General features: G+C 35.2%; 1 protein-coding gene across 5 annotated transcripts in view; it reads right to left on the bottom strand.

Annotated features, from left to right (window-relative positions):
- Positions 1 to 17030: 17030 nt before the first annotated feature.
- DACH1 (dachshund family transcription factor 1) overlaps positions 17031 to 24824 on the bottom strand; it is a gene marked incomplete at both ends in the record, with an annotated part of 401718 nt that continues 393924 nt past the window's right edge. For all 5 annotated transcript variants that reach the window (XM_084234754.1, XM_084234752.1, XM_084234753.1 and 2 more), the window contains one exon: positions 17031 to 17068. In XM_084234754.1, the coding sequence (XP_084090880.1) occupies positions 17031 to 17068 (38 nt within the window). The remainder of the gene's footprint in view (positions 17069 to 24824) is intronic.

The raw sequence follows: 24824 nt of genomic DNA on the forward strand, positions 1-24824 counted from the left end.
TAAAAAACACAATGACTTACACATGACAATAAATTACTAGACATGTTATAAGTAGAAAAGCTTGAAATATAAAAAGAAAAATCAATCAATTAAAAATCACCCAGCATTTATAGCCCTTAGAATGGCTGAGGAATTAAGACAGTTACTGTATTTGCATTTCATCTATTCAAAAATAATGGATACATTAAGACACAGAATGTACATTTTAAAAACTCCTAAGTCAAAATTCTGAAATTTGACACAAAAATCACTATTTGGGATTAAGGGAAGACCAAAAATTACAGAAGAAAAAATAAATAGTGAGACAAGCAGACACCATCTAATACATGTAAAATTATAGCTCTGAACATAAAAGAAATGGTGAAAGAGAAAACAATTCAAGAAATAATGTCTCCAAATTTTTCAAACCTGATAAACACTGCAAACTAACACATCCAAGAATCTCAACAAATCCCACTCATATGAAATATGAGGAAAACTACACAATGACATAGCCTAATCAAATTATAAAAAATATATATAATAGAGAAAAATATTAAAAGAATCCAGAATAAAAAGACATAGTACAGAAACAGAAAAAAATAAACTTTGATAGGGTTTGCATTGAACCTGTATATTGCTTTGGGTAAAATAGCTATTTTAACAATGTTAACTCTCATAATTGTAGAGGAGGGAATAGATTTCCAATGTTTACTTTTTTTTATTTTAGAAAATTCATGTAGTTTTTATTGTACAAATCTTTTACCTCATTTGTTAGGTATTTAATACTGTTTGATTATTTTTTTACATCATCAAGCAACTTGACTTATAGACCACTTCACTAAATAATAATGGAATACACAACATTTTTTTCACAGATAATTTGTAACAAAGACCATATTCTAAATCATAAATCAATAAATATAAAAACATTCAAATCTTACAAAGTATGTCCACTAGCAACATCATAATTAAATTAGAAATTTAATTTTAATTAAATCAATAATAGAAAAATATATGGGGGCCTCACTTATGGCACAAGAGGTTAAGCACAGCACTATGAAGCTATCCACAGCCTCTGCAGCACAAGTTCCATACCCAGCCTGCCAGGGAGCAACCCACATTGCGCAGAAGACCTCTCCTGTCTTGCCCGTTGCTCCCCTCAGGAGTGTTTTCAGTAGATCTGCCTGTTCTGCTTCCCACTCTGTCTCTGGTGAATCCTCTCACCCACCACACCTCTGGGCTGTACCCCAGTTGTTTGTTTGTTTTGTTTTTTTGTTTGTTTGTTTGTTTGTTTTAAGATTTATTTATTTATTTATACAAGCACTGGGTACAGTCAGAAGCGCGGGAGGGTGAGAGAATTCACCAGAGCCAGAGCGGGGAGCAGAGCAGGCAGAAGGACCGAAGTACACTGCTGAGGGGAACAGTGGGCGCAGGAGAGGTCTGCGCGCCATGTGGGACCCTCCTCCAGTGGCTGAGGAGCAGCCGGGGATCAGGGATCGAACCGGCTCTGCAGAGGCTGCGGGCTGCTTCGCAACCCAGCACTCAACCACTGCGCCACCAGGGAGGCCCTATCCAAGCCTTTGTATGCAAAAATAAATAAATCTTAAAAAAAAGAAAGATATCTGGGAAATCTTCAAAATATTTGGAAACAAAATGGCAGGAAATATAGCTAATTTATGGGTAAAAATGAAAATGTGAAATTAATAACAATTCTGAACTCTATGAATATGAAAACAGAATTCATGCCAAATAAAATCCTATCTAGAGTAAAATGCATGATCTCAAATTAGTGGCTTTACCTTTCCCCCTAAGAAACCAGAAAAAGATTTAAAAAATCCAGAGTAAGCAGATGAAATAAAACAATAAATGTCCATTATCCTCCTCATCATCTTCACTCTTATATCTGTTTTTTTTCACTAAATCTCTTTTAAATATCAGATTTTAAAAAGTAATATATGAGACCTAAAAATACTCCAGGAAATATCCTGCTTAAAAAGCCTATATTATATGTACTTAAATCCAATAATTCCACTTCTTGTAACTTACATTACAGAGATGATATTAACGGATAAACTACTATAAAAAAATGTTTATTGCTTCATTATTTAGAATAGCAAAACATGGAAATTATCTGATTATTTGTATAATGAAACAGTGATTAAATAACCTTCTAGCTTTGAATCAATGGGATATGATGCAGCCATTACAGATCATGATTACAAAGTTTGTTATAGATGGGATTGCTATTAATAATCATGATTAAAATTAACTTGACATAGCACTATAGAACAAAGAACAATTCAACATCTTCATAGTTCACACCTTTTCAATCCACAGTGTTGTCCATTTTTACAACATATCTTGGAATAAATATAAATGAACTAATATAATAATGTGTGAATGTGAAGATATTTGTAAGATATTGAAAATGAAAAACCACATGGGATTTCAGGTTTTCTTCTTAATTTTTCAATTGCTACTACTTTTCCTATAATTAATAATTTCTCCTTAAATGATGAGCAGAACTTTAACTCTCCTAATTTAACAGTAACTTAAGAGATTTGAATGAGTACTTGGAGCAGAAATCATGGCAGTGACTATGCTGTAGCAGAAAAATCTGAGAATTGAAGCTATTTATCCAGAGCATTTTATATCCTGACCAGCCCCTTCTAAAACATTAAAATAATTAATTTTTAAAAATCATATTTACATGAGATGGTAAAGAAGATGTGGTATATAGATAAATGGAATACTACTCAGCTTTAAAAACTGTTGAACTCTTGCCATTTTTGACAACACGGATGGAACTGGGGAAAATTATGCTAAGTGAAAGACAAATACTAGATGATGTTACTCATTTTTTAAATATAGAGAAACAAACAACAGAAAAAACAAAACAAAACAAAACAATGCCCTTAAATTATCATCACAGAGAGCCTCCCTGGTGAGACAAGAGGTTAAGTCTCAGCAATACAAAGCTATCTGCAGCCACTGTAGCATGAGTTTGATCACCAGCCAGGGAGCTACCCACATGGTGCAGCAGACCTCTCCTGTCTCCTGTCTCCCCTCAGCAGTGTATTTCAGTAGATCTGCCTGCTCTGTTACCCACACTGTCTCTGGCAAATCCTCTCACCTACCAGAACCTCTGGCCTGTACCCCAGTTCTTGTATGCATAAATAAATAAAATAAAATTTTTTTAAAGATTTATTTTTATTTATTTGTACAAGCACTGGGTACAGTCAGAATCACGGGAGGGTGAAAGAATTCACCAGAGCCAGAGCGGAGAGCAGAGCAGGCAGAAGGACCGAAGTACACTGCTGAGGGGAGCAGCGGGCGGCAGGAGAGGTCTGCGCGCCATGTGGGACCCTCCTCCAGTGGCCGGGGAGCAGCCGGGGATCGAACTGGCGTTGCAGAGGCTGCGGGCAGCTTCGCAACCCAGCGCTCAACCAGCTGTGCCACCGGGGAGGCCCAAATAAAAAAAATCTTAAAAAAAATTATGACTGCTAAATTGAGACTACTAGGGGAGGTAGAGTGGATATAAGGAATAAAGGGGAAAGGCCTCAATTGTGTAGAGAGGCTTTGGGGGTGGGTGTGGTGTGTTATCAAACTTCTGCAGAAGTATATAAATAATATACAAAATTATAAATCAATATGCCTCAATAAATAATAAGTAAATAAATTAGTATTATAGAGATAATTGAAACATCTTTTCCTTCAACAAAATTGTCTCAACTTTCAACTCACTGTATCATTTAAAATCTGTTTTGATAATGCTTTTAAAACTTTAATGATATATGGATCCTCTGTGGATCTCCTTAAAAGGCTGACGTTGATTTAGTGTATTTAGGGTGGGGTCTGAGGCCTCATTTTTGACAAGCTCCCAAATGATGCCAGTGCTGCTGGTCCAAAAATCATCCTCGAGTAACAAATCATGTAACTCTTGAGGAATTTGAATTTCTAGTGAATCTAGATAATCCATAGACTTCTATATGCAAACACACATATTTTAATTATCATGCCAATTTGGCTATCAACATCAAGCAAATCCTGGAAAATAACCAATTTACACTGCATTTTAGGCTGTAATATATAGACAGTCTACTTTTCTTAGTTTTCTCAGTTTTGAAACAACTATAAAAATAATGGTTAAGTTCCCCATTGTTTCTAAAGAAAAAGGAAAGGGGGAGAGAGAAAGGAAGAAATAAACGAAATATTCAGTTAGATATTTTCTGATAGAATTTTGACATGACTGATGATAAAAACAAATCGGGCTGTAAATATTCAACAATAAATAAATTTTAGGGACAATTGCCTTCAGAAAAAAAAAGAAATATATATTCATTTTTCAAATTTAGAAATACTGAAAAGTCATGAAAAAGAAAGTAAATCCTTATAATACTATCAATAATACACAAATTTGGATTTTTTTATATTTGTATGTGCATATCATGCTAAATAATTGCCTTTTAATATGAAAAATACATATTAAAACTGCATCTTTCACTATTTTTATATAATTAACATATAATAATTTTCTCTTAACCTTAACATATGTTCCTTGAGGTCCAAGGAAAATTTGAGGTTCTGTATTCTTCTTTTTATTTTTTTAAGATTTATTTATTTTATTTATACAAGAACCGGGGTATAGGCCACATACACGGAAGGGTATGAGGATTCACCAGAGACAGAGTGGGCAGACTGACTAAATACATTGCTGAGGGGATCAGCTAGCGAGACAGGAGAGGTCTGCCGCACCATGTGGGACCCTCACCGGTAGGCCGGGATCAAACCTGTGCTGCAGAGGCTGCACACAGCTTCACAGGGCTGTGCTCAACTGCCTTTGCCACCAGGGGAGGCCCTGGTTCTGTATTATTCTTACAAAAAATAACATCACTCAGCCTTTGCTATATTCTAGAAAACACGTCATTAATTCCTTAAAATAATAAGTAAATAATAGTTGTATGTTTAATGCTGCAAATTAATGTTTATAATTAAAACTTGTATATCATGAGTTTGAAAGTTAAGTTTTAATAGGGAATCATGTCTTATAAAATCAGTCCAGTATACTGAAGTCTGACAGTTTCTTGACTATATATATACAAAACACCCCAAATTCTGGAAAAACCATCAAAAATCATGGAAGTGTTATTCTGAGACCAGGATAAAGAGAACATATCAGGTAAATAGACCAGAACTTGTTTATCTTTGTGTATATCTTTCTGTTTATCTTTGAGCCATCTTAATCCATGGAGAACTTGACTGGCAGATAGAACTCCAAAGAGCTTATACTCTCAGCTAAAAAAGTTCATATAGAAAAATATTCACTGCACAAAGGCAGAAAAAACATATCAAAAAACATATCAAATGTGGCAGTGGTGAAAGAGAAATATATCATTTGGGAATTCAGAAGATTCCAGGATTTAGAAATTATTATTCAAATTTGCACTGTTTATGTGAAATAAAAGACAAGTTAAGAATATAAAGTTAAATTTAACTTTGAATTTGACATTTAAAACATTTAAATTATAAAAAGTTTAACTTTTAAAAGAGCCCCAGGCTACTAAATGAAGGAATGAAATTCCCCCAAGCAATACTACATTCTCAAGGCAAATTTTAAAAGGATTCACACATAGTTCCATAAATGTGAATAAAACTCATCTTTTTAATAATTAAGAATTCCTTAGAAGGACTCGAAAAAGACAATGTACAATTGGACCTCAATAATACAAGATACTGGATTACAAGAAACAGAATAAAAATATGAGATATATAATAATCATAATATATGAAGAAATAAAAGGGAAAACGAAACATATAAACAGAAACCATCAAGAATGATTTAAGAGGTTTGAAAAGAGCCAGAGAATTTCTAAAAATAAAAAAAGACATTAAAAATTTATAGAAAATTCTATAGACCAGAACATATACTTGGTAGATCAAATGATAAACCTGAAGAAATTAGATTGCATGAAACAGAATTTTAAAAAAGGTTTATATGAATGAAGGTTAAACAGAAGTTAAGTTACAAAAACAAATTAAGATTCCTGAGTTATAAAAAAAAATATAAAAAATACACAAAGGCATTCATGATTTGAAGGGATAATGACTTAGAATTTTCTAAATTGAAAAACACCTCCTCAAATATGTGGGAAGACAATTAGCTCCCAAACATAATAAAAATAAGTCTTTTACTTACACATATTATATTCAAATTTCAAAGCATCAGAGTTAAATCAGTTATTAAAAGCATCCAGAGAGAAAAGTCAGATTGACTCCAAAGTACAATATTTAAACTGCCTTCTCATGATGACACTGGGTGCCAAATGCCGAGAAACTAAGAAAAAATTACCAGAAACCTAGAAGTATACACTATGCAAGACTATTTTTTCAAGAACAGAGTAAAATAAAGATAGTTTATGACTATCAACAAGCAAATGTTGGTTAGCTTCCTAGGATTTCCCAGGTAAAAACTGGAACTGCTGGCAGCTCCTATGGGGAGAGACTTGAGGAGCTGTTTCAGGAAGCAAGGGAATGCATGTTCGAGCCCCATTTAGATCAATGAGCTGGCCTCTGCAGGTCACCACCAGAATTTAAGAACCAAGGAAGGAATCGTCCCTTACCATCTTCAGAGGGAAAAGAATCTGCTGACACCTAAATTACGAATTTCTGGTCTCAGAAATGGCAGAGAGAGAGAGAGAGAGAGAGAGAGAGAGAGAGAGAAGGCTTAAAGAATCCTAGTGAGAAAACAGAGAGGAACATACCTTCCTAGGACAGGAGAGGAAGTTGAGGAGCTTCCAGTGGCCTGAGTTCAGCTCTCAGGTCAACCTCTGGTGGAGTTCCTATGTGAGAGTAGCCAGTGGCAACTGGTTCTCCAAAGCAGCTGAGCGTTGTCAGCCTGGGGCTACACCCCACAGATGCTTTTACTGCCAAAGCAGGGCTGGCACAGCAGAGGGGGAGGTTAGGATTTAAAAAAAAAGAGAAAGAGAGAAAAAATAAAAACAAAAACAGCACATTTCGGGGGATGCACAAGTCAGGTTTGAACCTGGCTGAGGCCTTTCAGATATAGCAGCGCTCACTAGCCCAGCTCAGGAAGAGCAGAACCTGGCAGGCCCAGTGTGCGGGCACAGGGCAGGTTGGAAGCAATGGGGCCTTTTCAGTTTTGATTCCCGAGCTGGTTTTGAAAACCAATCAGGTTGGAGCAACCCCTGTCACAATTAGTTTCAAGTTTGCGCTGGTACCAATTAAGTCTTAACAACAGCTGGGTTGGAAAAATGGACCAATCTGGTTTGAAAGGTGAGTCCCCAAAAGCGGGGTGTAAGTGGAAGCTTCAGAGAGGCCTGAGAAGGTTTGGCCAGTCTTGGGAGAGACTCTGGCTTCAGGAAGGGAACTGCCTTGACTCTCGTGGGAAGAACTTCTCTTCGGCTGCCATCCCTAGGAGTGCTGCTGGCATGTACATAACTTATGCAAAAAGAATTTTAAACCCTGATGCCAGTGTTTACAATCTGTGATCTGTCTGACCTGGCATCTGACACTTCCCAGCCTTGCCTCCGGATTGCCTCCACGCTGTCTTAGCAGTGCCACCTGTGACTACCCCAGCTGCCACAGATGAGTAGGATCCAGGTCCACTACTCACCGGTGTGCCACCAGTTTCAGGCTTCAGTTACAGGGCAGGGAGAGGGCACCCCAGACACCGCCATCAGAAAGACAATGTTATCTTGCATGGACAGTTTTTGTTTTGGACTATTGGACAATGTGGACACTATCTTGGATAGGGCAGCCAGTCATTTGTGCCTCAGGAAATCGTTCCTTTTCTCAATCACCCCTTTAAAAATAAGCCCTTTTGTTGTTGCACCCTGATATTGAGCCATGTCTTGCAATTTTGAACACATGGATAAGAATAAGCTCACCATGATATCTTCCCAATTCTCTTCTATTTCATTTATGTGACCTCTTCCAACACACCACCCTTCCTGGTTGGCTCTAACAATCATAAACATTTTCCCTGACCTACAGTATGCTCTGAGTGGTCATAAAGGACTTTATTAAAATAGATATGACTCCTTTGGCAGTTGTCTGGCTACAATGTAGGCAGATGCCACAGCAACAACATAGGATCATGCAAGAGAAAACAGATTAAAATAATGATTCCTCAAATAAGTCACACTTTCTTCCACCAAGTGCCCCATGATCTTAACCACTGAGTTACTAAGGCCCCTCATCTGGGGGTCAAATCACTCATGTCATTTACAAAAAATTAACAGATTTATCAGGTGTGAACTGATAAAATTCTGTATGAATGATGGCACAGGTGGCTGAGAGGCAGTCTTAAAATTCAAGGCCATCCTATTTTAGAGGAAAGTTTTTCTCATGAAAGATATTTCAGTGGTTAGTAAAGACAGATTTTATTAGTTGTTATTTTAAATTTTTCTGGATGAATTTTGTAAGGCTTTCTACATATGCTATAATGTTCTCCAAGCCAATAGAGGGAATGCAGTTTGCAGCCGAATGGTCATGCCAATGGCAAAAAAAAATGTGCCCACTTGTCCTAAAGGAGCGGGAGGTTGGCATCATAGGAATTTGATCTAGTTGTGCTTCCCATATATGTTTCCAGGGGAAGCAGTGCTGTCATGTTTGAGTAGAAGGCGTGGGGATGGGATATGGCAGTTTAGAACCCCCACCTTCTCCCCTCTTTCAATGTCTGCTTTTTAATTTCAGATATAGTGCAAGTCAACAGGTCCAGCTTGCAGAAGGACAATGAGATCCCAGTGGAGACTGAGCAATTTCCCCTTACTTAAGAAGGAATCCTGATCGCCAAAGGGCATCAGTACCTCTCCAGCCAGGTTTTAGAAATCTACAAAAACTGCCTCAGTCTCTTGCAGAAAAACACAAAAGACTTTTCATACTTCCTGACCTCACAAAACATCTTCCTGATCTTTCACTACAGGACTTCCCATTGTTCAATCTGTAGGGCTAATGCTTTCAGAATAGCCCAACTGTGTCAATAGCCTTGGCCCTTGGGTGATCACCAAACCTTTCTTGAGAGTACAGATCATTAACTTTGAGGTTCTTTCTGGTTTCCATCTAGATGATATCAGTGTTGAATAGTGATTGCAACCCTTGTGGATGGGTTGCCCTGATTAGACCCAGCTATAAATCAGGCATCATCAGGAAGTTCCCTCACTACCTCTCTAAAGTCTTGTTGGCTATTACATATTGTACCTGGCCTAGGAGACTGTGGACTGCTGGACACAGTGCATCTCTGCTGCAAATAGCTGTGCCACTTAGTCAAAGCGGGTGTATGCACAATGGGACGTATTCTCAATTCACCCCTTGATGTGATGAAATTAGCATAATAAGTTGTTCCTTAAAGCTGTGGTCATATAAGATCGTATACACATTCTCAACTGTGGCATCCTGTGGTTATTTCCAAAATACATGATTGGAACCGTTATACTCAGCAGCAGACAGTCCTCACAATTACTTGCTAATCTATGAAGTGAGGGTGATTACTGTGAGAAAGACTAAGGGGCATTCACCAGAACTCCTACCTAGAAAAATAGTAAATCAAAAGCAGTGTTGCTATTCCATTTGTGGAGGCAGTGCAGATATTAACGCCACCATCAATTTACAATAACCTATTGTTATTCTTCAAGAACCATTTGTCCTTTTCAGATATAGTTGGGATGGCCATTCCTGTGACCTTCAAGTAAAATACCACAAACCAGATAAGGCACTAGGTAACAGCAAAGGTAATGAAGAATATATAACAGAAAAAAAGTGTTTATAAGAACCATTTACAGGGATGTCACCGGTATTAGAAATGAGGGACATATATGTATTTCCTTCTTATTTTGTTTTGAATAGTTATATGAATGTATGTTATATGTCTCAAATATCTTTGTTTTCTTTCTGAACCCCTTCTCATGTAACATAAGATGTGCTAACTTTATATCGTGTTTAATTATTGCTAAATTTATACCATGTTATTTGTTAGAGTTATTAAAGAGGAGAGTAAATATCACTTAAAGATTTTATTTCCTCTTTTGGAGAAGGGGAGAAGGGATTAGTGTATTTAGGCCAAATTATGACCTTATAGTCTTTATTTGGAGATTAAGTTGGGTTTAAGGAAGTGGATGTGGGTGTCAAGTTGACAAAGGGTGTATTCTTGACGCTTAATTTTCTGTGTCAAATTGACAAGTCCATAAGATGCCAAGGTATTTGGTTAGACATTTCTGGGGTCTCTATGAGGGTGTTTCTGGAAGATATCAGCGTTTGAATGGATGGACTAAGCAAATTAGACTACTATTCCCATTGCGGGCAGACATATCCCAACCATTGTGTGCCTGGATGTATGAAAAAGAAATAAGCAACTTCATGATCTGTAGCTCCCCTCAGCAGTGTACTTCAGTCAATCTGCCTGTTCTGTTCCCTACTCTGTCTCTGGCGAATCCTCTCACCCCTCCACACCTCTGGCCTGTACCCCAGTTCTTGCATGCATAAATAAACTTAAAAAAATAAAAATAAATAAAGAATAAATATTGTAATAACAATAGTCTCCAATTAAGTCCTTACTTATTTTTAAAAATGTTGCTTTGAAATATATCGCTGTTGAAAGTGAGCTGAGTATACAAAATACATGGAAAATAGAGATGTTTAGTGCTGGAAATGTAGCAACCAAATTATCTTTATCTGTTTGCCTCTGTCTGTTTGAGAGAGGGTTGGAAGCCAAGTAGCTTAACACTCTGTAGGAATTACAATATACATTTTATCCAGGAGGGGACCTCAATATGGCATTGAATTCCATTTTGATTATCTATAGTGTTTGTTAGTATGAATATTGATACAATATTTTTAATTATTGTTCCAGGTATTACATTATATATGCAAAGCTTATCATACTCTACTATATTGATTGACATTTTACCACTTCAAGTACAGCAAAGAAACATTACCTCTTTGTACTTCCCATTTATAACAAATTTCTTAGGCATTTCATCTCCCATTGAAAATCACAGCACAATGTGTTATACTTTTTTGCTTCCATAAAACTGGATGTCCTCAAAAAAGAAGGGTTGATGGCTGACTGAAACAGAATTTTTATTGCCTTGTGCAACTGGTTCTCGGCTCAAATTGTTCAATAATTTTAGAGAAATAAAATTATTTCAGGGCCTCCCCTGGTGGCACAGCGGTTGAGCGCTGGGCTGTGAAGCCTCCCCAGTGCCGGTTCTATCCCCGGCCATGGGCTTGGGACCCACATGGCGCGACAGGCCTCTCCTGCCGCCCGCTGCTCCCCTCAGCAGTGCATTTTGTCAGTCTGCCTGTTCTGTTCCCTGCTCTGGCTCTGGTGAGTTCTCTCACCCTCCCGCACTTCTGATTGTACCCAGTGCTTCTATAAATAAATAAATAAATCTGATTGGAAGAATCACGAATCCATATTCAATTCAGAATTAAGTTCACTATGCTAAAATTACTTAAAAACATTTTAACTATATTATAAACTATTTAAATGAAATCATAGAACTACGAGTTCATTTTTATAGTGTTTGCACTGTTTATAATCTCCTATTCCCACTCCTAACCACCTCCCTGCCCCACCAAGGGCACACTAGTCATTTTTTTTTTAAGATTTATTTATTTATGCATACAAGAACTGGGGAACAGGCCAGAGGTGTGGGGGCTGAGAGGATTCACCAGAGACAGAGAGGGGAGCAGAACAGGCAAACTGAATGAAATTCACTGCTGAGGGGAGCAGCAGGCGAGACAGGAGAGGTCTGTTGCACCATGTGGATAGCTCCCTGGCCTGCTGGGGATCAAACTCCACAGATACTGAGGATAGCTTCACAGCACTGTGCTTAACCCCTTGCACCACCAGTAATTTTCTATATTGTGAGACTTGCCATCCTCCCAAACAGTGGTCTTCAACCTTAACAGCTCATAGGGATCTTAAAAAAAATATAAACTTAAAAAAAAAAAATTCTAGTGTTGTAGTGCTATTTCACAAAGATTCAAAGTTAATTGAACACAGCAGATTCTAACATTTCCCAGGTGTGTGAAACACATTGCCAAGTTACCTTTCTGGTATGTGTTCTCAGGAATCAGACTTAAGAGAAAGAGAATGATTGCTCATTTCTGTGGGCTGGGTCTTATTCTCCTGGGTAACAGAGGATTCAAGAGATGAACGGGGGGAACAAACATGACTGCAATGAGAGAAGCAGAAAAGTAAGAATAGAAAAGGGACTGTGGTATGTAGGGGTTAGCTGCACTCTTGGACTGAGGTTCCATGTGCATCGCAATTCCTTTTTCTCTTAAACCAAGATAATTTGCTTGGTGTATGGAACCAAAGGACCCCACATAATCCAAAGTTGACTCAAAATCTCCAGCTCATTAACCTATAAAAGTAAATGATGCTGGGCCTCCCCTGGTGGCGCAGGTGGTTGAGCACTGGGCTGTGAAGCTGCCTGCAGCCTCTGCAGCGCTGATTCGATCCCTGGCCGCCGGCAAGAGTCCCACATGGTGCACAGACCTCTCCTGTTGTGCCAGCTGCTCCCCTCAGTAGTGTATTTTGTCAGTCTTCCTGTTCTGCTACCTGCTCTGTCTCTGGTGAATTCGCTCACCCTCCCACACTTCTGACTGTACCCACTGCTTGTATAAATAAATAAATAAATCTCAAAAAAAAAAAAAAGTAAATGATGCTGCCACTACAAATGTCACAATTAACTAACATACTCATTTGGCATGATGGTTTATGCTCTTGTGTTTGAAACATTTTAGACCAGCTCTTACCCTACATATAAAGAGAGTGGTAAGAATTAGATATTGTACATGTATACTCAATACTCTGAAATTTCGTGTTTGTTGGTAACATTTTGTGTGTAATTAAATAGGTCACTTACCTTAAAATTTGCCATCCCTTGAAAAGAAAACTATGATTGAGAGAAATGAACAAATAACATGAAAATAAATATTATGATGATGTTTTTCCTAGAGGAAAATGTATCCATTCTTTTTCTCGATCCCTACACAGTTGTCTTATACCCAAGTCATTTTGTACAACTGTCTAGACATTGAATGTTCAATATGGGTACTAGATTGTTTTCATACACTGGGAAGGCATTTAAGTGAATATCCTCTCAATACCAGCTACAAGTGCACTACATACAGTAGATGATGCCCAGATTTTTTTATTCCAAAAAATGTATACGCTCCTCTGGTACAAGCACTAGGCTCTCAATTCCAGTCATTACACTATTGAGGACAATGTTTTGTGCAGAGTAAAGGCTTTTTTAGTGAATTTGTTTAGATAAATAAATAAGGGTCAGTTTAGCCGTTGTATACCAGTCATACATATAAAGATAAGTGTTCACACCAAGCCAACACATGGAAAAGTGATATTTTAATGCCATTTATAATAATGTTTTAATTCTGTCAACATCTTTACTTCCCACATTTAAAAAATGCAATCCATGTATCTTTTATTTGTAATTTACTGTCCTCTTGTAATAAACAACTTGTGTGCAGATTTTAAATTTGCTAGTCCCAATGAAAACACATGGGAGAAAGATAGTCAAAATCCACAAATCTCCAGAGATTGTATGATGTTCAGTACAAGTCTTAGTTACATAAACATATTTTGACAGAAGGCAAAAATGTGATTGTAATGGGCATGTAACTATTTCATGTATTTATTAAGGAAAATCATATTTGTTAACTGATTGAAATAATTTATTTAGACAGGAAAAATCCATTTTCCATTCCAATATATAGGCTATTCAGAGCGAACAACCAAATATTTCATCAAATGTTACATTTTTGGTTTGATTAAGGTGTTTATATATTATTAAAGGGTATTGAAATTCAAAAAATTCTAAGGGTATTTTTTTAATGATAGATCAAAAGCAAAACACTGAGTTAGAGTTACAATTTTTACACTCTTATAGAGATGGTTATATTTTGTTCCTTCAACATGTCTACTTTACATTATTCAGCACAAAGCTTTATGGAATAAGAATCATGGGAATATAAGAATATAAAGGAAAAAAGGTACAAATAACAGCTTCATAAACTGAGAAATGTACATAAATAAATCATGTATATGTGGGCAGTTTGCTTAGCTGGCAAGAAACAAAATATGGAAAATCTGCTTGTTAAACAATAACTACAGAGTGTGCTTTTATGATGTTTTTCACCACAGTAATTCATATTAGAGATAGAAGCAGTTGCATGTTAAATAAAATCATTGAGCATTGTTCCCCTCGCATTGCAAAGAGCTGACTTATGTTGTTTTTAGATGTCTCCCATTAGAAAGTAAATATTCCTTCAATGCTATGCATTTCACAAATTTAATAAAGAAGAACTGTAAATAAAGTCACAGGGAGATTTCAGACAGTTTTATTAGGAGATTGTTGAAAAGAAAAAGAAAATTAAATACAATAACAGTAAATGTGGTTCTCACATTGAAACCAGGCTCAAAGAACTAGGCTACCATAGAAAAATTTCCAATTCTTGCATTATGATGTAAAAACGGATTTTTGTACAGATTTTGTACAACAAAATTCGTAATAACCTTTTATCATTTTTAGAAAACTTTAAATATATAGATAAAAATAGACAATTTTCATAGGTCCTACATGAAGATGAGTATGTTCTGTTCCAAGGGCTTGCATAGAGCGCAAATGTGGTTATAATATAGAACAACTAGACATTAATATTTTTAGGATTATAAAAGCATGGAAACCATAAAATGAGCACAATTTTACTTGTCTCTACCAAAACACAAATTTCAAACCAACCTGTAAAACTAAAAAATGTCAAAAAAAAACCCTTAAGTTACACACTTAAAATAACATTTCATGAATTGTAATATTTACAACATGTTAGTAAGAGTCTCTCAACATATAGGTGATAGCTTTTATCTTTAATCCTTGCTAAAATTTCCTTTTAAATTGAACCAAACACTAAAGCATTCTCAAAGGTCTTGAAAGTATTATTTTAAACTATTTAACCTACTTAACAGGTGACTCTATGCAAGGAGCAGAGCAATGGCTGATTCTACTACATATGTAAGTTTTAGTTTTTCTTTAAAAAATCTTTCAAAAAATGTATGATTCAAAAGCTTGCCACAAGTCCCTCCAATTTTAAATGTTGTAATCCTTTAAAGACTGCACACAGGGAAAAACAAGAAATACATACATCTAGGAATAGAATTTGTTATGATCAAACAATAAAAGATGGTTATGGAAGAACTGTGCTTAGAAAAACAAATTTCTACAAAGCATTTACTAACAATATTTTAAATAAAAATATTGCTCCCTTTTAAGCAAGCTAAAATAGGAACTGTATACATAACCTTTTATTATATTAAAAAATGGACTTAGCTGGTTAATAGTGAGCTACACAAAAGAAATATGTTCCAGTATTGCAAGGAAGACCTAAAAACTATAGAAGCTTAGTGCCAGAGTATCTATAATGTTATTTTTATCAAATAATTAATACCCGATCAGAACTATCTTTAAACATTTTTAAGCTATTTTCTGTGGACATTTAAGACTTTGCTGTTTATGGTAATAAATAATTTTATGATCAGAACATTTTAAGATGACAGCAAAATCATAAAATGTACAGCAACTGTATTAATTCATAATATCAGTCTTTAAAGGTGGAACTCCAGATAGGTAAGAAAAGAGTAGGTAACTTCAGCCTGCAATAGCACTGTTTGCAGCTTACTTCCAGTTATCTGCACAAAAGTGAAAACACAGACTGTAACTTTCAAAAAGACAGTGAAAATAACACGGGGCCACCCTTGCCTCTGACCAGGTGGGAAGCACAACACATTTTAACTTTATCACTCAGCGCTACATGGTATTGGACTGATACATCAAGGGTTTGTTAGGTTTTTGTTTTTCAGCAACATTAACATAATATGACATTAACATATAAAAATATTTCTGGTGTTTTGATTTACTGTTCAGCCATAATCCATTCTTAGCAGTGCAGTTTGGGGCACTAGCTAGGGTTCAATATACAAATAAAAGTGGCTGACACAGAGTTCTGATGTCACCAGATGCTTAAGATCTCATTCATTAATACTGTGACTCCAGACAAATATTTACATGCCTGCATGCGTTAAAACCAGAAAGGTGTCTTTCTGACCAACAGGGTGACAAAACATATTTTCTAAAATTTTCATTTTCCTAAACTCTATTATACTACTGCATACATAATACCTTCCGTGTATGTTTTATGTTTATATACTGTACATGTGACCAACAGTTTGAATAAGAAGCTTCATTATTATTTTTAATTCTATATGCCACCACCAGTTTGGAATGAAAACATGTTACATTTATATTTTCTTTCTTTTTTTTTTTTAAGAAAAAAGAACATCATGAAAGCTTTTGGATTATAGTCAATGCTTCTTTTCTGATATGCAAAATGTTATTTCATTGGATGGGTGTCAACATCCACTTGTTGGTCTTTTGGAAAGTATGTGGAAAAAAATCTTCAGGAGAAAACCCACAAGTAGAGAGTTTAAAAGTGAATGTAACAGAATATTACTCTTTATTTTCTGGGTTTTCAGGAATCCTCTACGTCCCCTACAAGTTCATTTCCAGGTGTTTCTTGCTGGTTTGGGAGGACATCATTCTGTAAGTCTGGGTAACCACTGCTACAAGAGTCTCTTGATGTGCTCAAATACAGAATTTTCAGAAGAGGAAAATGGTTCATTCCATTAAAAAACAAAATTGGTCTTATTCAGACCTGCCTTTAACTCTGTATACAAGTGTCCAGCAGCAAAGTTGCAGTCATTATCTGAAAGAAGTTTGATACTTGTACATTTACAAACATTCTCAGGTCTCTGGCATGAACCACAGGTGAAAATCAATGGAGGAAACTTTTTTTTTTGTAGAATACTTAAACTTTTAAAGAACATTAATACACAAAATTGATAGAGTTCCCTTAAAAGGACTTTATTTTTTTTCTGAACTTTGCAATGATGTATATCTGACTGTAAAGTTCTTAAAGATAACGAGGATTTCTTCAACAGGAAAGATTCAGTACATGACAGTAGTTTTCAAATACAGTCTCCCATCTAAAAATGAACAATAGAAAATAATTAATAATGACACTTGAGGAACATAAGTATATGTAAATACAACAGAACAGACTGATCTAAAATTTGTGGGTTTTGATCTATTTTCACTTGCTGGGCATGTTATAATTTTTAACATATTCTCAAAGTTAATTTCACAATTACATAAAGTTTAGATGATTAAAAAGAATATAACATTTCTGGTTCTCATAAATATATATTTGTTATTTTGATATCAGTTCCAGAGCACTCAGGAAATAGATAATTATGTGTGTGTGTGTTTGACTGATATGCAAAGCAAGATGATTTCTGTTGAATGACAATTACTTTCCTCCAAGCTTGCGGAATCAAATTTTCTCAGAATGCACTCAGGTGTATCTCCATGTGGAACACTGAGTGCCCATCTTATTCCTTAGCAGTGTTGTTAAATATACCATGTAATGTAACTATTGTGCACATTTGTTGCTGTTTATATGAAAGTCATCTTATTTCATCACTATCAGTGAACTATAGCCTTTCTCCTCCAAATAGAGATTAACCAAACAATTAAATGTTAAGATGGAAATATATCACTCAATTTTTACCCATTGAGAAACACACAGTGAGTGAAAAAGTAAAGTAAATCAAATCTTGGACACATATATCCATTAGCTAAACCCATTAGAATGGTTTATATACCATTCAGTAAACCCATTACAATGAAGCAAAATAAGAAATGGGAAATTAAAAATCTAGAGGAAAAATAAAACAAAATTTAAGCTTTTTTCTCAAATGTAAAACCCTGAAATCTGAAGGATTTGTAGGATAAATCCTTATAGAGTAGTATAAATTTGGGGCTTAATTGTGAAAAAATATGTCTAAATATCAAGTTTTAGCACATACAGTAGGAGAAAATAAGACTGGAAAAGGTTTCCAAACATTAAAATAAAATGCATACACCATGTAAATTTTAGAATTTCTGGTAGCTTCATGAATTAAAATATAAAGAAACAAAAATAACCTACAGTAAATATAGAAAGTAGAAAAGATAGTCTATTTGCAGATCTCACCTTCAATATTAAGCAATGGAGTGTTTTTTTTTTATATACTCTGTTGTAGATTTAGTGATTAGTAAGAAACTTAAAAACAAAACAGTCATTTTTATTTCACAGAAATATTGGCATCCCCATATTTCATACCCCTAATCACATGATTTATATTAGACTAATTTGTAAAAATGGAATATTATGTCCAACATGTGAGGGAACTCTGTTTTCCAAGTTGATACATTCGTGCACCAAGGTTATTCAATAAATATGTGCTATGAATTAGTGAACAAGTCAGAGGTAAGTTTCATGTGATTTACATGAAACTGGAAAGATGATGATATATATATATATATGTGTGTGTGTGTGTGTGTGTATCTACTTACATATATATATATATGTAGGTAGATAGAATCAGAGCTACTATAATTCCACATTTAATAAATGTTTATTAAATTTTACACTAGTGTTCCTAAGAAATAAGCAAATGTATCAAGAATTAAAGATTGGCCCATAGACTAGATACCAGTTATTGCAGTTAGTGTATTTCCATGGTTAAATAATATTTAGACATCAGTGATGATCCACTTCAGAATTAAATGAAGGCAGAAATACAACAGGATGAGAGGGCCTCCCTGGTGGTGCAAAGGGTTAAGATGCAACCTATGAAGCTATTTGCAGCCACTGAAGCAAGAGTTCGATCCCCTGCCAGGAAACTACCCACACGGTACAGTAGACCTCTCCAGACTCGCCCAATGCTCCCCTCAGCAGTGTATTTCAGTCAATCCACCAGTTCTGTTCCCCTCTCTGCCTCTGGTGAATCTACTCACCTCCCACACCTCTGGCCTTTACCCCAGTTCTTGTATGCATAAATAAATAAATCTTAAAAAAAAAAAAAAACAGGATGAGACAGACCCTAGAAGACTGAGCTGTGTCCATTTTTTTTTATAGAGGCTAAGGTTCAAAGAAATCCTACTTTATGTTTTTATCACTCGTATTGAAACATACATTTGGCTATCTCACTCTATAGGAAAAAACATTTCAACTAATTTATATAATTCCAGAGAAATTATATAGATTCTACAATACATAGTAAATAGCCACATGTATCCAGTGAGCTAATAACAGGCCTCTGAATTATGGGGCTGTACTTCTAACTGAGGCTTCTTATAACAAACCACCTGGTGGGAGTTGAATGACAAGGGAGCTAAGAAGGATATATGAGCTCATAATTCAACTGTATCATGTTTTTATGCTATATAATAATGGTTTCAATACTCACTCCTTCCCTGACACTTTAAACAGCAAGCAAAGTCATTGGCCCATAGAAAATGTTCTGCAAAAAGAAGCTACAGGGTAAATATCACTGGAATCCCTGAGTGTGTCCATGTCTAAGGCTTTATTATTCAATGTGTTGTCTGCATCTGGGGTCTCAGAGTGTTTATACATATGTTTTGTTTTGAGGGATGTCCTTTGGGCTTTATACTTACTAGATAATCCCAAACCCACCATTTCCTTATGTCTTTATTTCAGCATGTTTTCTGTGTTGGGCACAGGAAAATATTTTCCTGTTTGCCTGATGCTAAGCCAGGTTTATCAAAATTATGCCTGACATATTAAATAGGTGAGAACTGCTTAAGAGAACTTGTCCTAAGTTTTTTAAGATAAACTTTTCCTTAAATTGGCATTGGTATGGCTAATATTATGATGTGTAATTGCACCTGTTAAAAGTCAAGTGTATACATTTTAAATCTAAACTTTGGGGAAATCAATAAAATAGGTATTCTTAACTGCCTTTTACAAATAGGTTGTAAGATTCAAAAAATTCTGCACATTTTCATGGAGCAAGTAAATGGGAGTATAATGATTTGATATTTACGTGAATCCAAATTTAATGTCAATTTGACAATATCAACTTTACCGAATAAATAACTGGACTATCACCAGAGTAAATCTGATATCTCTTTTGCTGAAAGTTTCAACTCTTAACATTTAACTATCATTGTAGTTCTGTTCCTTGCCATGCTTCCAGAATCAGAAATCTTTTTGGTATGCAGAGCCTCAGATGAACAATGTAAAATCAGAACTAGAATTCTTATTATTTGGTTCCAGAGAAAATATCTTCCTTTGACACAATGATGATTTGCTTTTGTATGGGAGGTTGATATGACAGGGAAATCATCAAGCTACACTTTGTGCATGGGAGTACTTAATTAAAAAGTCTGTTCTAATTAAAAGCATTTGGGAGTAGGGACTAAGTGAAACTATTTAAATTACAAATTCCTAATAGTTTCAAAGTTCATTGTGATTTGATGCTTACAGCTATAATTTGGTGTATAAGAAAGTATCTAGATCACTGAATAGTTTATTACAGGCATGAATTTTTAAAGCTGTTTATTGTTATTATGCAGACTTAGCTCTGCAGATAATGACTTGAAGAAAAAAAATTAAATTCTTTGTAAAAATAGATTTCAGTTTTTAATATTAAAGTTAAAACCATCAAATCAGATCCATCCTTTGTACTATACAGTCTACTTGTAGTTTACTTGTATTGGGGAGGGAGAGAAATTAGCAATCTGTCACAAAATTTCCTATTTGTTTTGGTTTTTGTTCATGTTTTAAATTTACTGTTTGGATTTAATGTATTTGCCAGTATTATTATATGAAATTACTTGTATAATATCTAATTTGTATCAACAGAAAATTTCACTTTTATTCTATATGTAAAGTAACTTGACCATTTATTTTATTTTATTTTTTAAAGATTTATTTATTCATTTATACAAGCACTGGATGCAGTCAGAAGCGCGGGAGGGTGAGAGGATTCACCAGAGCCAGAGCGGGGAGCAGAGCAGGCAGACCGATGAAATACACTGCTGAGGGGAGTTGAGGGACCGCAGGAGAGGTCTGCGTGCCATATGGGACCCTCACCAGCAGCCGGGGATCCAACCGGCGCTGCAGAGGCTGAGGGCAGCCTCGCAGCCAAGTCCTCAACTGCTGTGCCACCAGGGGAGGCCCAACCATTTATTTTAAAAACTGATAAATTTCAATATAATAATTGCACCACCTTGTAAGGTCTTATATTAGAACACACACACACAATTTCCAATTGCTAGCTGGGTAATACTAGAAATCCAGTTCTGTAATTGTATAAAAACCAGGTGAAATCATGAACAATGGTGTGTGTTAGTGGAAGATATCATACAATATGCAAATAAATATATACATATATATTCTAGTTTTTAAATATACCCCCTAACAAACACCCACAAGACTTATGCGTCTTTTGCACAAAGGGATTAATAAATTCCACTTCCTGTTAGGAAGTAATTTTATTGAAAATGGAATCTAATTGTTCAAAACTTTTATCTGGACACCTACAATCTAACAAAGTGTGCTACTTTTTCTCACTATTCCAGATCTGAGGAAAATATTAACACAGTAAAGGGGAAATCATATAAAAGCACTAAAAAGTTTAATATTTAGTTCAAGAATATTAGTTTAATATGAAATAAAGGAGCCCTGAGCCTCTCTCAACATAATGTCTTAATCATGTGAAGTAAGGGAAACCAAATAAGTGATGAAAACAAATGTTAATGATTCATGTGATATTTGATAAGACAAGGAAAGGAAGTCAAAATAAAAGCAAACAAACAGGAACAGATGGGAAGGATCTTTGTCAAGTCATAACCCCTCTTCTAAAACCCCCAAAGGAAGAAGTTAATTAAAGAAAATATTGTTTCTTGCTTTTTTTATAATTTTATATTTAGAGTAAGAACATTCTGCTACTACTAAAGCAAAGAAGCAGAGACACAAAGTCTACGTTTAACATGAGAAATATTTTAAGAGAGATTGATGTTTAGCAAATCCTTTTTATAAGAGGACTCTGAGTAAATATCATTTCTTCTCATGAAATGCAGACATGTGACTTTCTGAAGTTATATTCATGACTGTATTCAAATTTTAAAAAGTAAAAACTGAAAAAATTGCGACAGATTTAAATTGTATGCAATCCAGGTTATGACTGTAGAACCTGACATCCACAGAGTTGTGTCGAAGTGAGAAAGGGTTAGACCTCAGATTCCCTTGAATGTTTAATACATAACGACCTGGTTACTATTCTAGAGAGTGAGCACAGACTATGAGTAAGAGAGCAGAATAGGGGGTGTTGTGTCTATTGATCAAACTATACTAGTATAAGCAGTAGGTAATAAATTAACAAATAGAACAGCATGACCCAACTCATTTGATATTAGAGTAGATAACACATTTTAATGCAAATATTTTTATTGTCACTAATCCAAAGAACAAAAAAAATTATATTAAAGTACTTTCCATATATTGTTTCTGCCTCTTCAATGAAGCAAGTGCATGAGGAAACATAATCTACTTCACAAAAAAATTCTGAAAAGATTTTTAGAAAAAAACAGTGAAAGTGAAATCCTACCCTTTATATCAGACTCTAGGTAAGTGCAAGAAACCAGAAAAGACCTGAGCTTTCACAATTTCACAATTCAAAGCAGGTAGAACTAGACTTTAGTTATTGTGGAACTAAAAGGGATAGTCATTGAGTAAAATGATCTATTCAAAACATTTTTTCAAAATGGAACTAAACAGACAAACCAGTTGTGGAAGCTGAACCAAAGAATATGAAGAGAAGACATCTGAAAATCTACAGATGGTTATGATTAATCTTAGCTTGCTCCGAGTTATTTAGTCAACTGTAGCCTTGGGCAAAATATTTTTCTCAAACAACTAGATTAACTTACAGTATCTCTGTTCCTTTGCCTGAATTTCGGGTTCAATCATGATTTGGAGCCATTCTTTGGACAGTCTACTTTAATGAGTATTAATTATCTTTTATTTTGAAACTAAAAAAAATCTTCCCTAATTTGAGTATCTGGGCCCTATGATTCTCTGAATTCTTATCTATTTAGGAGCTGAATGTCCTTAAACCATATCTCCATGAATACAACCAAGCAAAACTGACTTTAAAAAATCATCATTTTTAAATATATACTATTTGTCTATGCAACAGGCAACAGTCAATTCTATGTTTAATGTTAACAAGTTGTTAACTTTCTGTCAAAATGTTTGCCACGAACAGTCATCCTACACTCATGTACTCATGTACACAGGGTGTTTTGTTTTGTTTTGTTTTGTTTTTATTCCAGGTATTGTATTACCAGAACCTTAACGTTGTTACAACCTCTTGTCAGAGGATTCAAATTCTTGTTCTTTCTTAGAGAAAATAATTGAAGTCTGGATATAATCTCCTTAAGAGCAAAAAACATCATATATAGTTATGCCTGAACATGTACCTTGAACATGCCTGAAAGTGCCAAGTATTAAGTAACAATATAAAGTAAGAACTATCAAAATAAACATCACCAAATGAAGAGAAGATGGACATTAGTTGCCTTAGGTTTTTATGCCTTGAGAAGGACACAACTTTACTTGCATAATACACTGAGTTAAAACACGTGATCAAAGTCTAAGGAAACATCAGATGCATAGTGGGACACATTCCTTTAAGACTGTATTCTCTAAAAATGTCAAATATATATATATATAAAAGATTTATTTATTTATGCATACAAGAGCCGGGGTACAGGCCACAGGTGCGGGGGGGTGAGAGGATTCATGACAGACAGAGTGGGGAACAAAACAGGCAGAATAACTGAAATACACTGCTGAGGGGAGAAGCGGGTGAGGCAGGAGAGGTCTGCTGTGTCATGTGGGTAGCTCCCTGGCTAGGATTAGTGGCTGCGGATAGCTTCATAGGTTGCGTCTTAACCCCTTGTGCCACCATGAAGACCCAATTTTATATATTTTCAAAAGGCAAAGAAATGCTCAAGATTAAGGAGACTAAAGAAAAATAACTAAATATAATATGTGATTCAAATTTGAATTGAGTAATGCTAAAATGTGGGGGGGACTCTTAAAGACATGATTAAGTCAAATAAATAAGAATATCAATGTCAGATTAAATAAAAGTATTTTTTACTCAGCTAATAAATACATAATGTTGATGTAAAATAAACAATCTTGTTTTTAGTGTATACCCCCTGAAATACTGTGGCTATGTATAAAGAGTAAAGAACTGGGCCGCCCTGGTGATGCAGGGGTTAAAGACAGCACTGTCAAGTTGTCACCAGCCACTGCAGCATGAGTTTGATCCCTGGCCAGGGAGGAACCCACATGATGCAGCAGACCTCTCTTGTCTTGTCCACTGCTCCCCTCAGCAGTGTATTTCAGTTCAATCTGCCTGTTCTGTTCCTCACTCTATCTCTGATGAATCCTCTTACCCCCACATCTCTGGCCTGTACACCAGTTCTTGTATGCATAAACAAACCTTTTAAAAAAAGAGCAAAGAACCATAATTCATACATTAGGTTCTCAAATGCTTCAGAAAATACTGTATAGATAGGCAAAATTATAAAGCATATGGAAAAATATTAATAACATGAATCTTAGGAAGGGATATCTGAGAGTTTTAATGCTTTGAACTTTTTATGATTATTTCAGCTAATTAAAATAGTTTACATATGTGAAATAAAATTTTAATATATAAACCAAAATCATATTTATGAATAGCTAGTTGAAGATTTTATACTGTTTCACTGATATATGGGAAGTTTTTCATAGTAAATGATCTCTTTTGAGAATTTCTATTCAGATGTTAGTAAAATGATGCTTAGTGATTTTCTAAATAGAATTGTCCAGAAAAA

This window comes from Talpa europaea, assembly GCF_964194135.1.
Source record: "Talpa europaea genome assembly, chromosome: 6".
NCBI classification, from domain to species: Eukaryota; Metazoa; Chordata; class Mammalia; order Eulipotyphla; family Talpidae; genus Talpa; species Talpa europaea.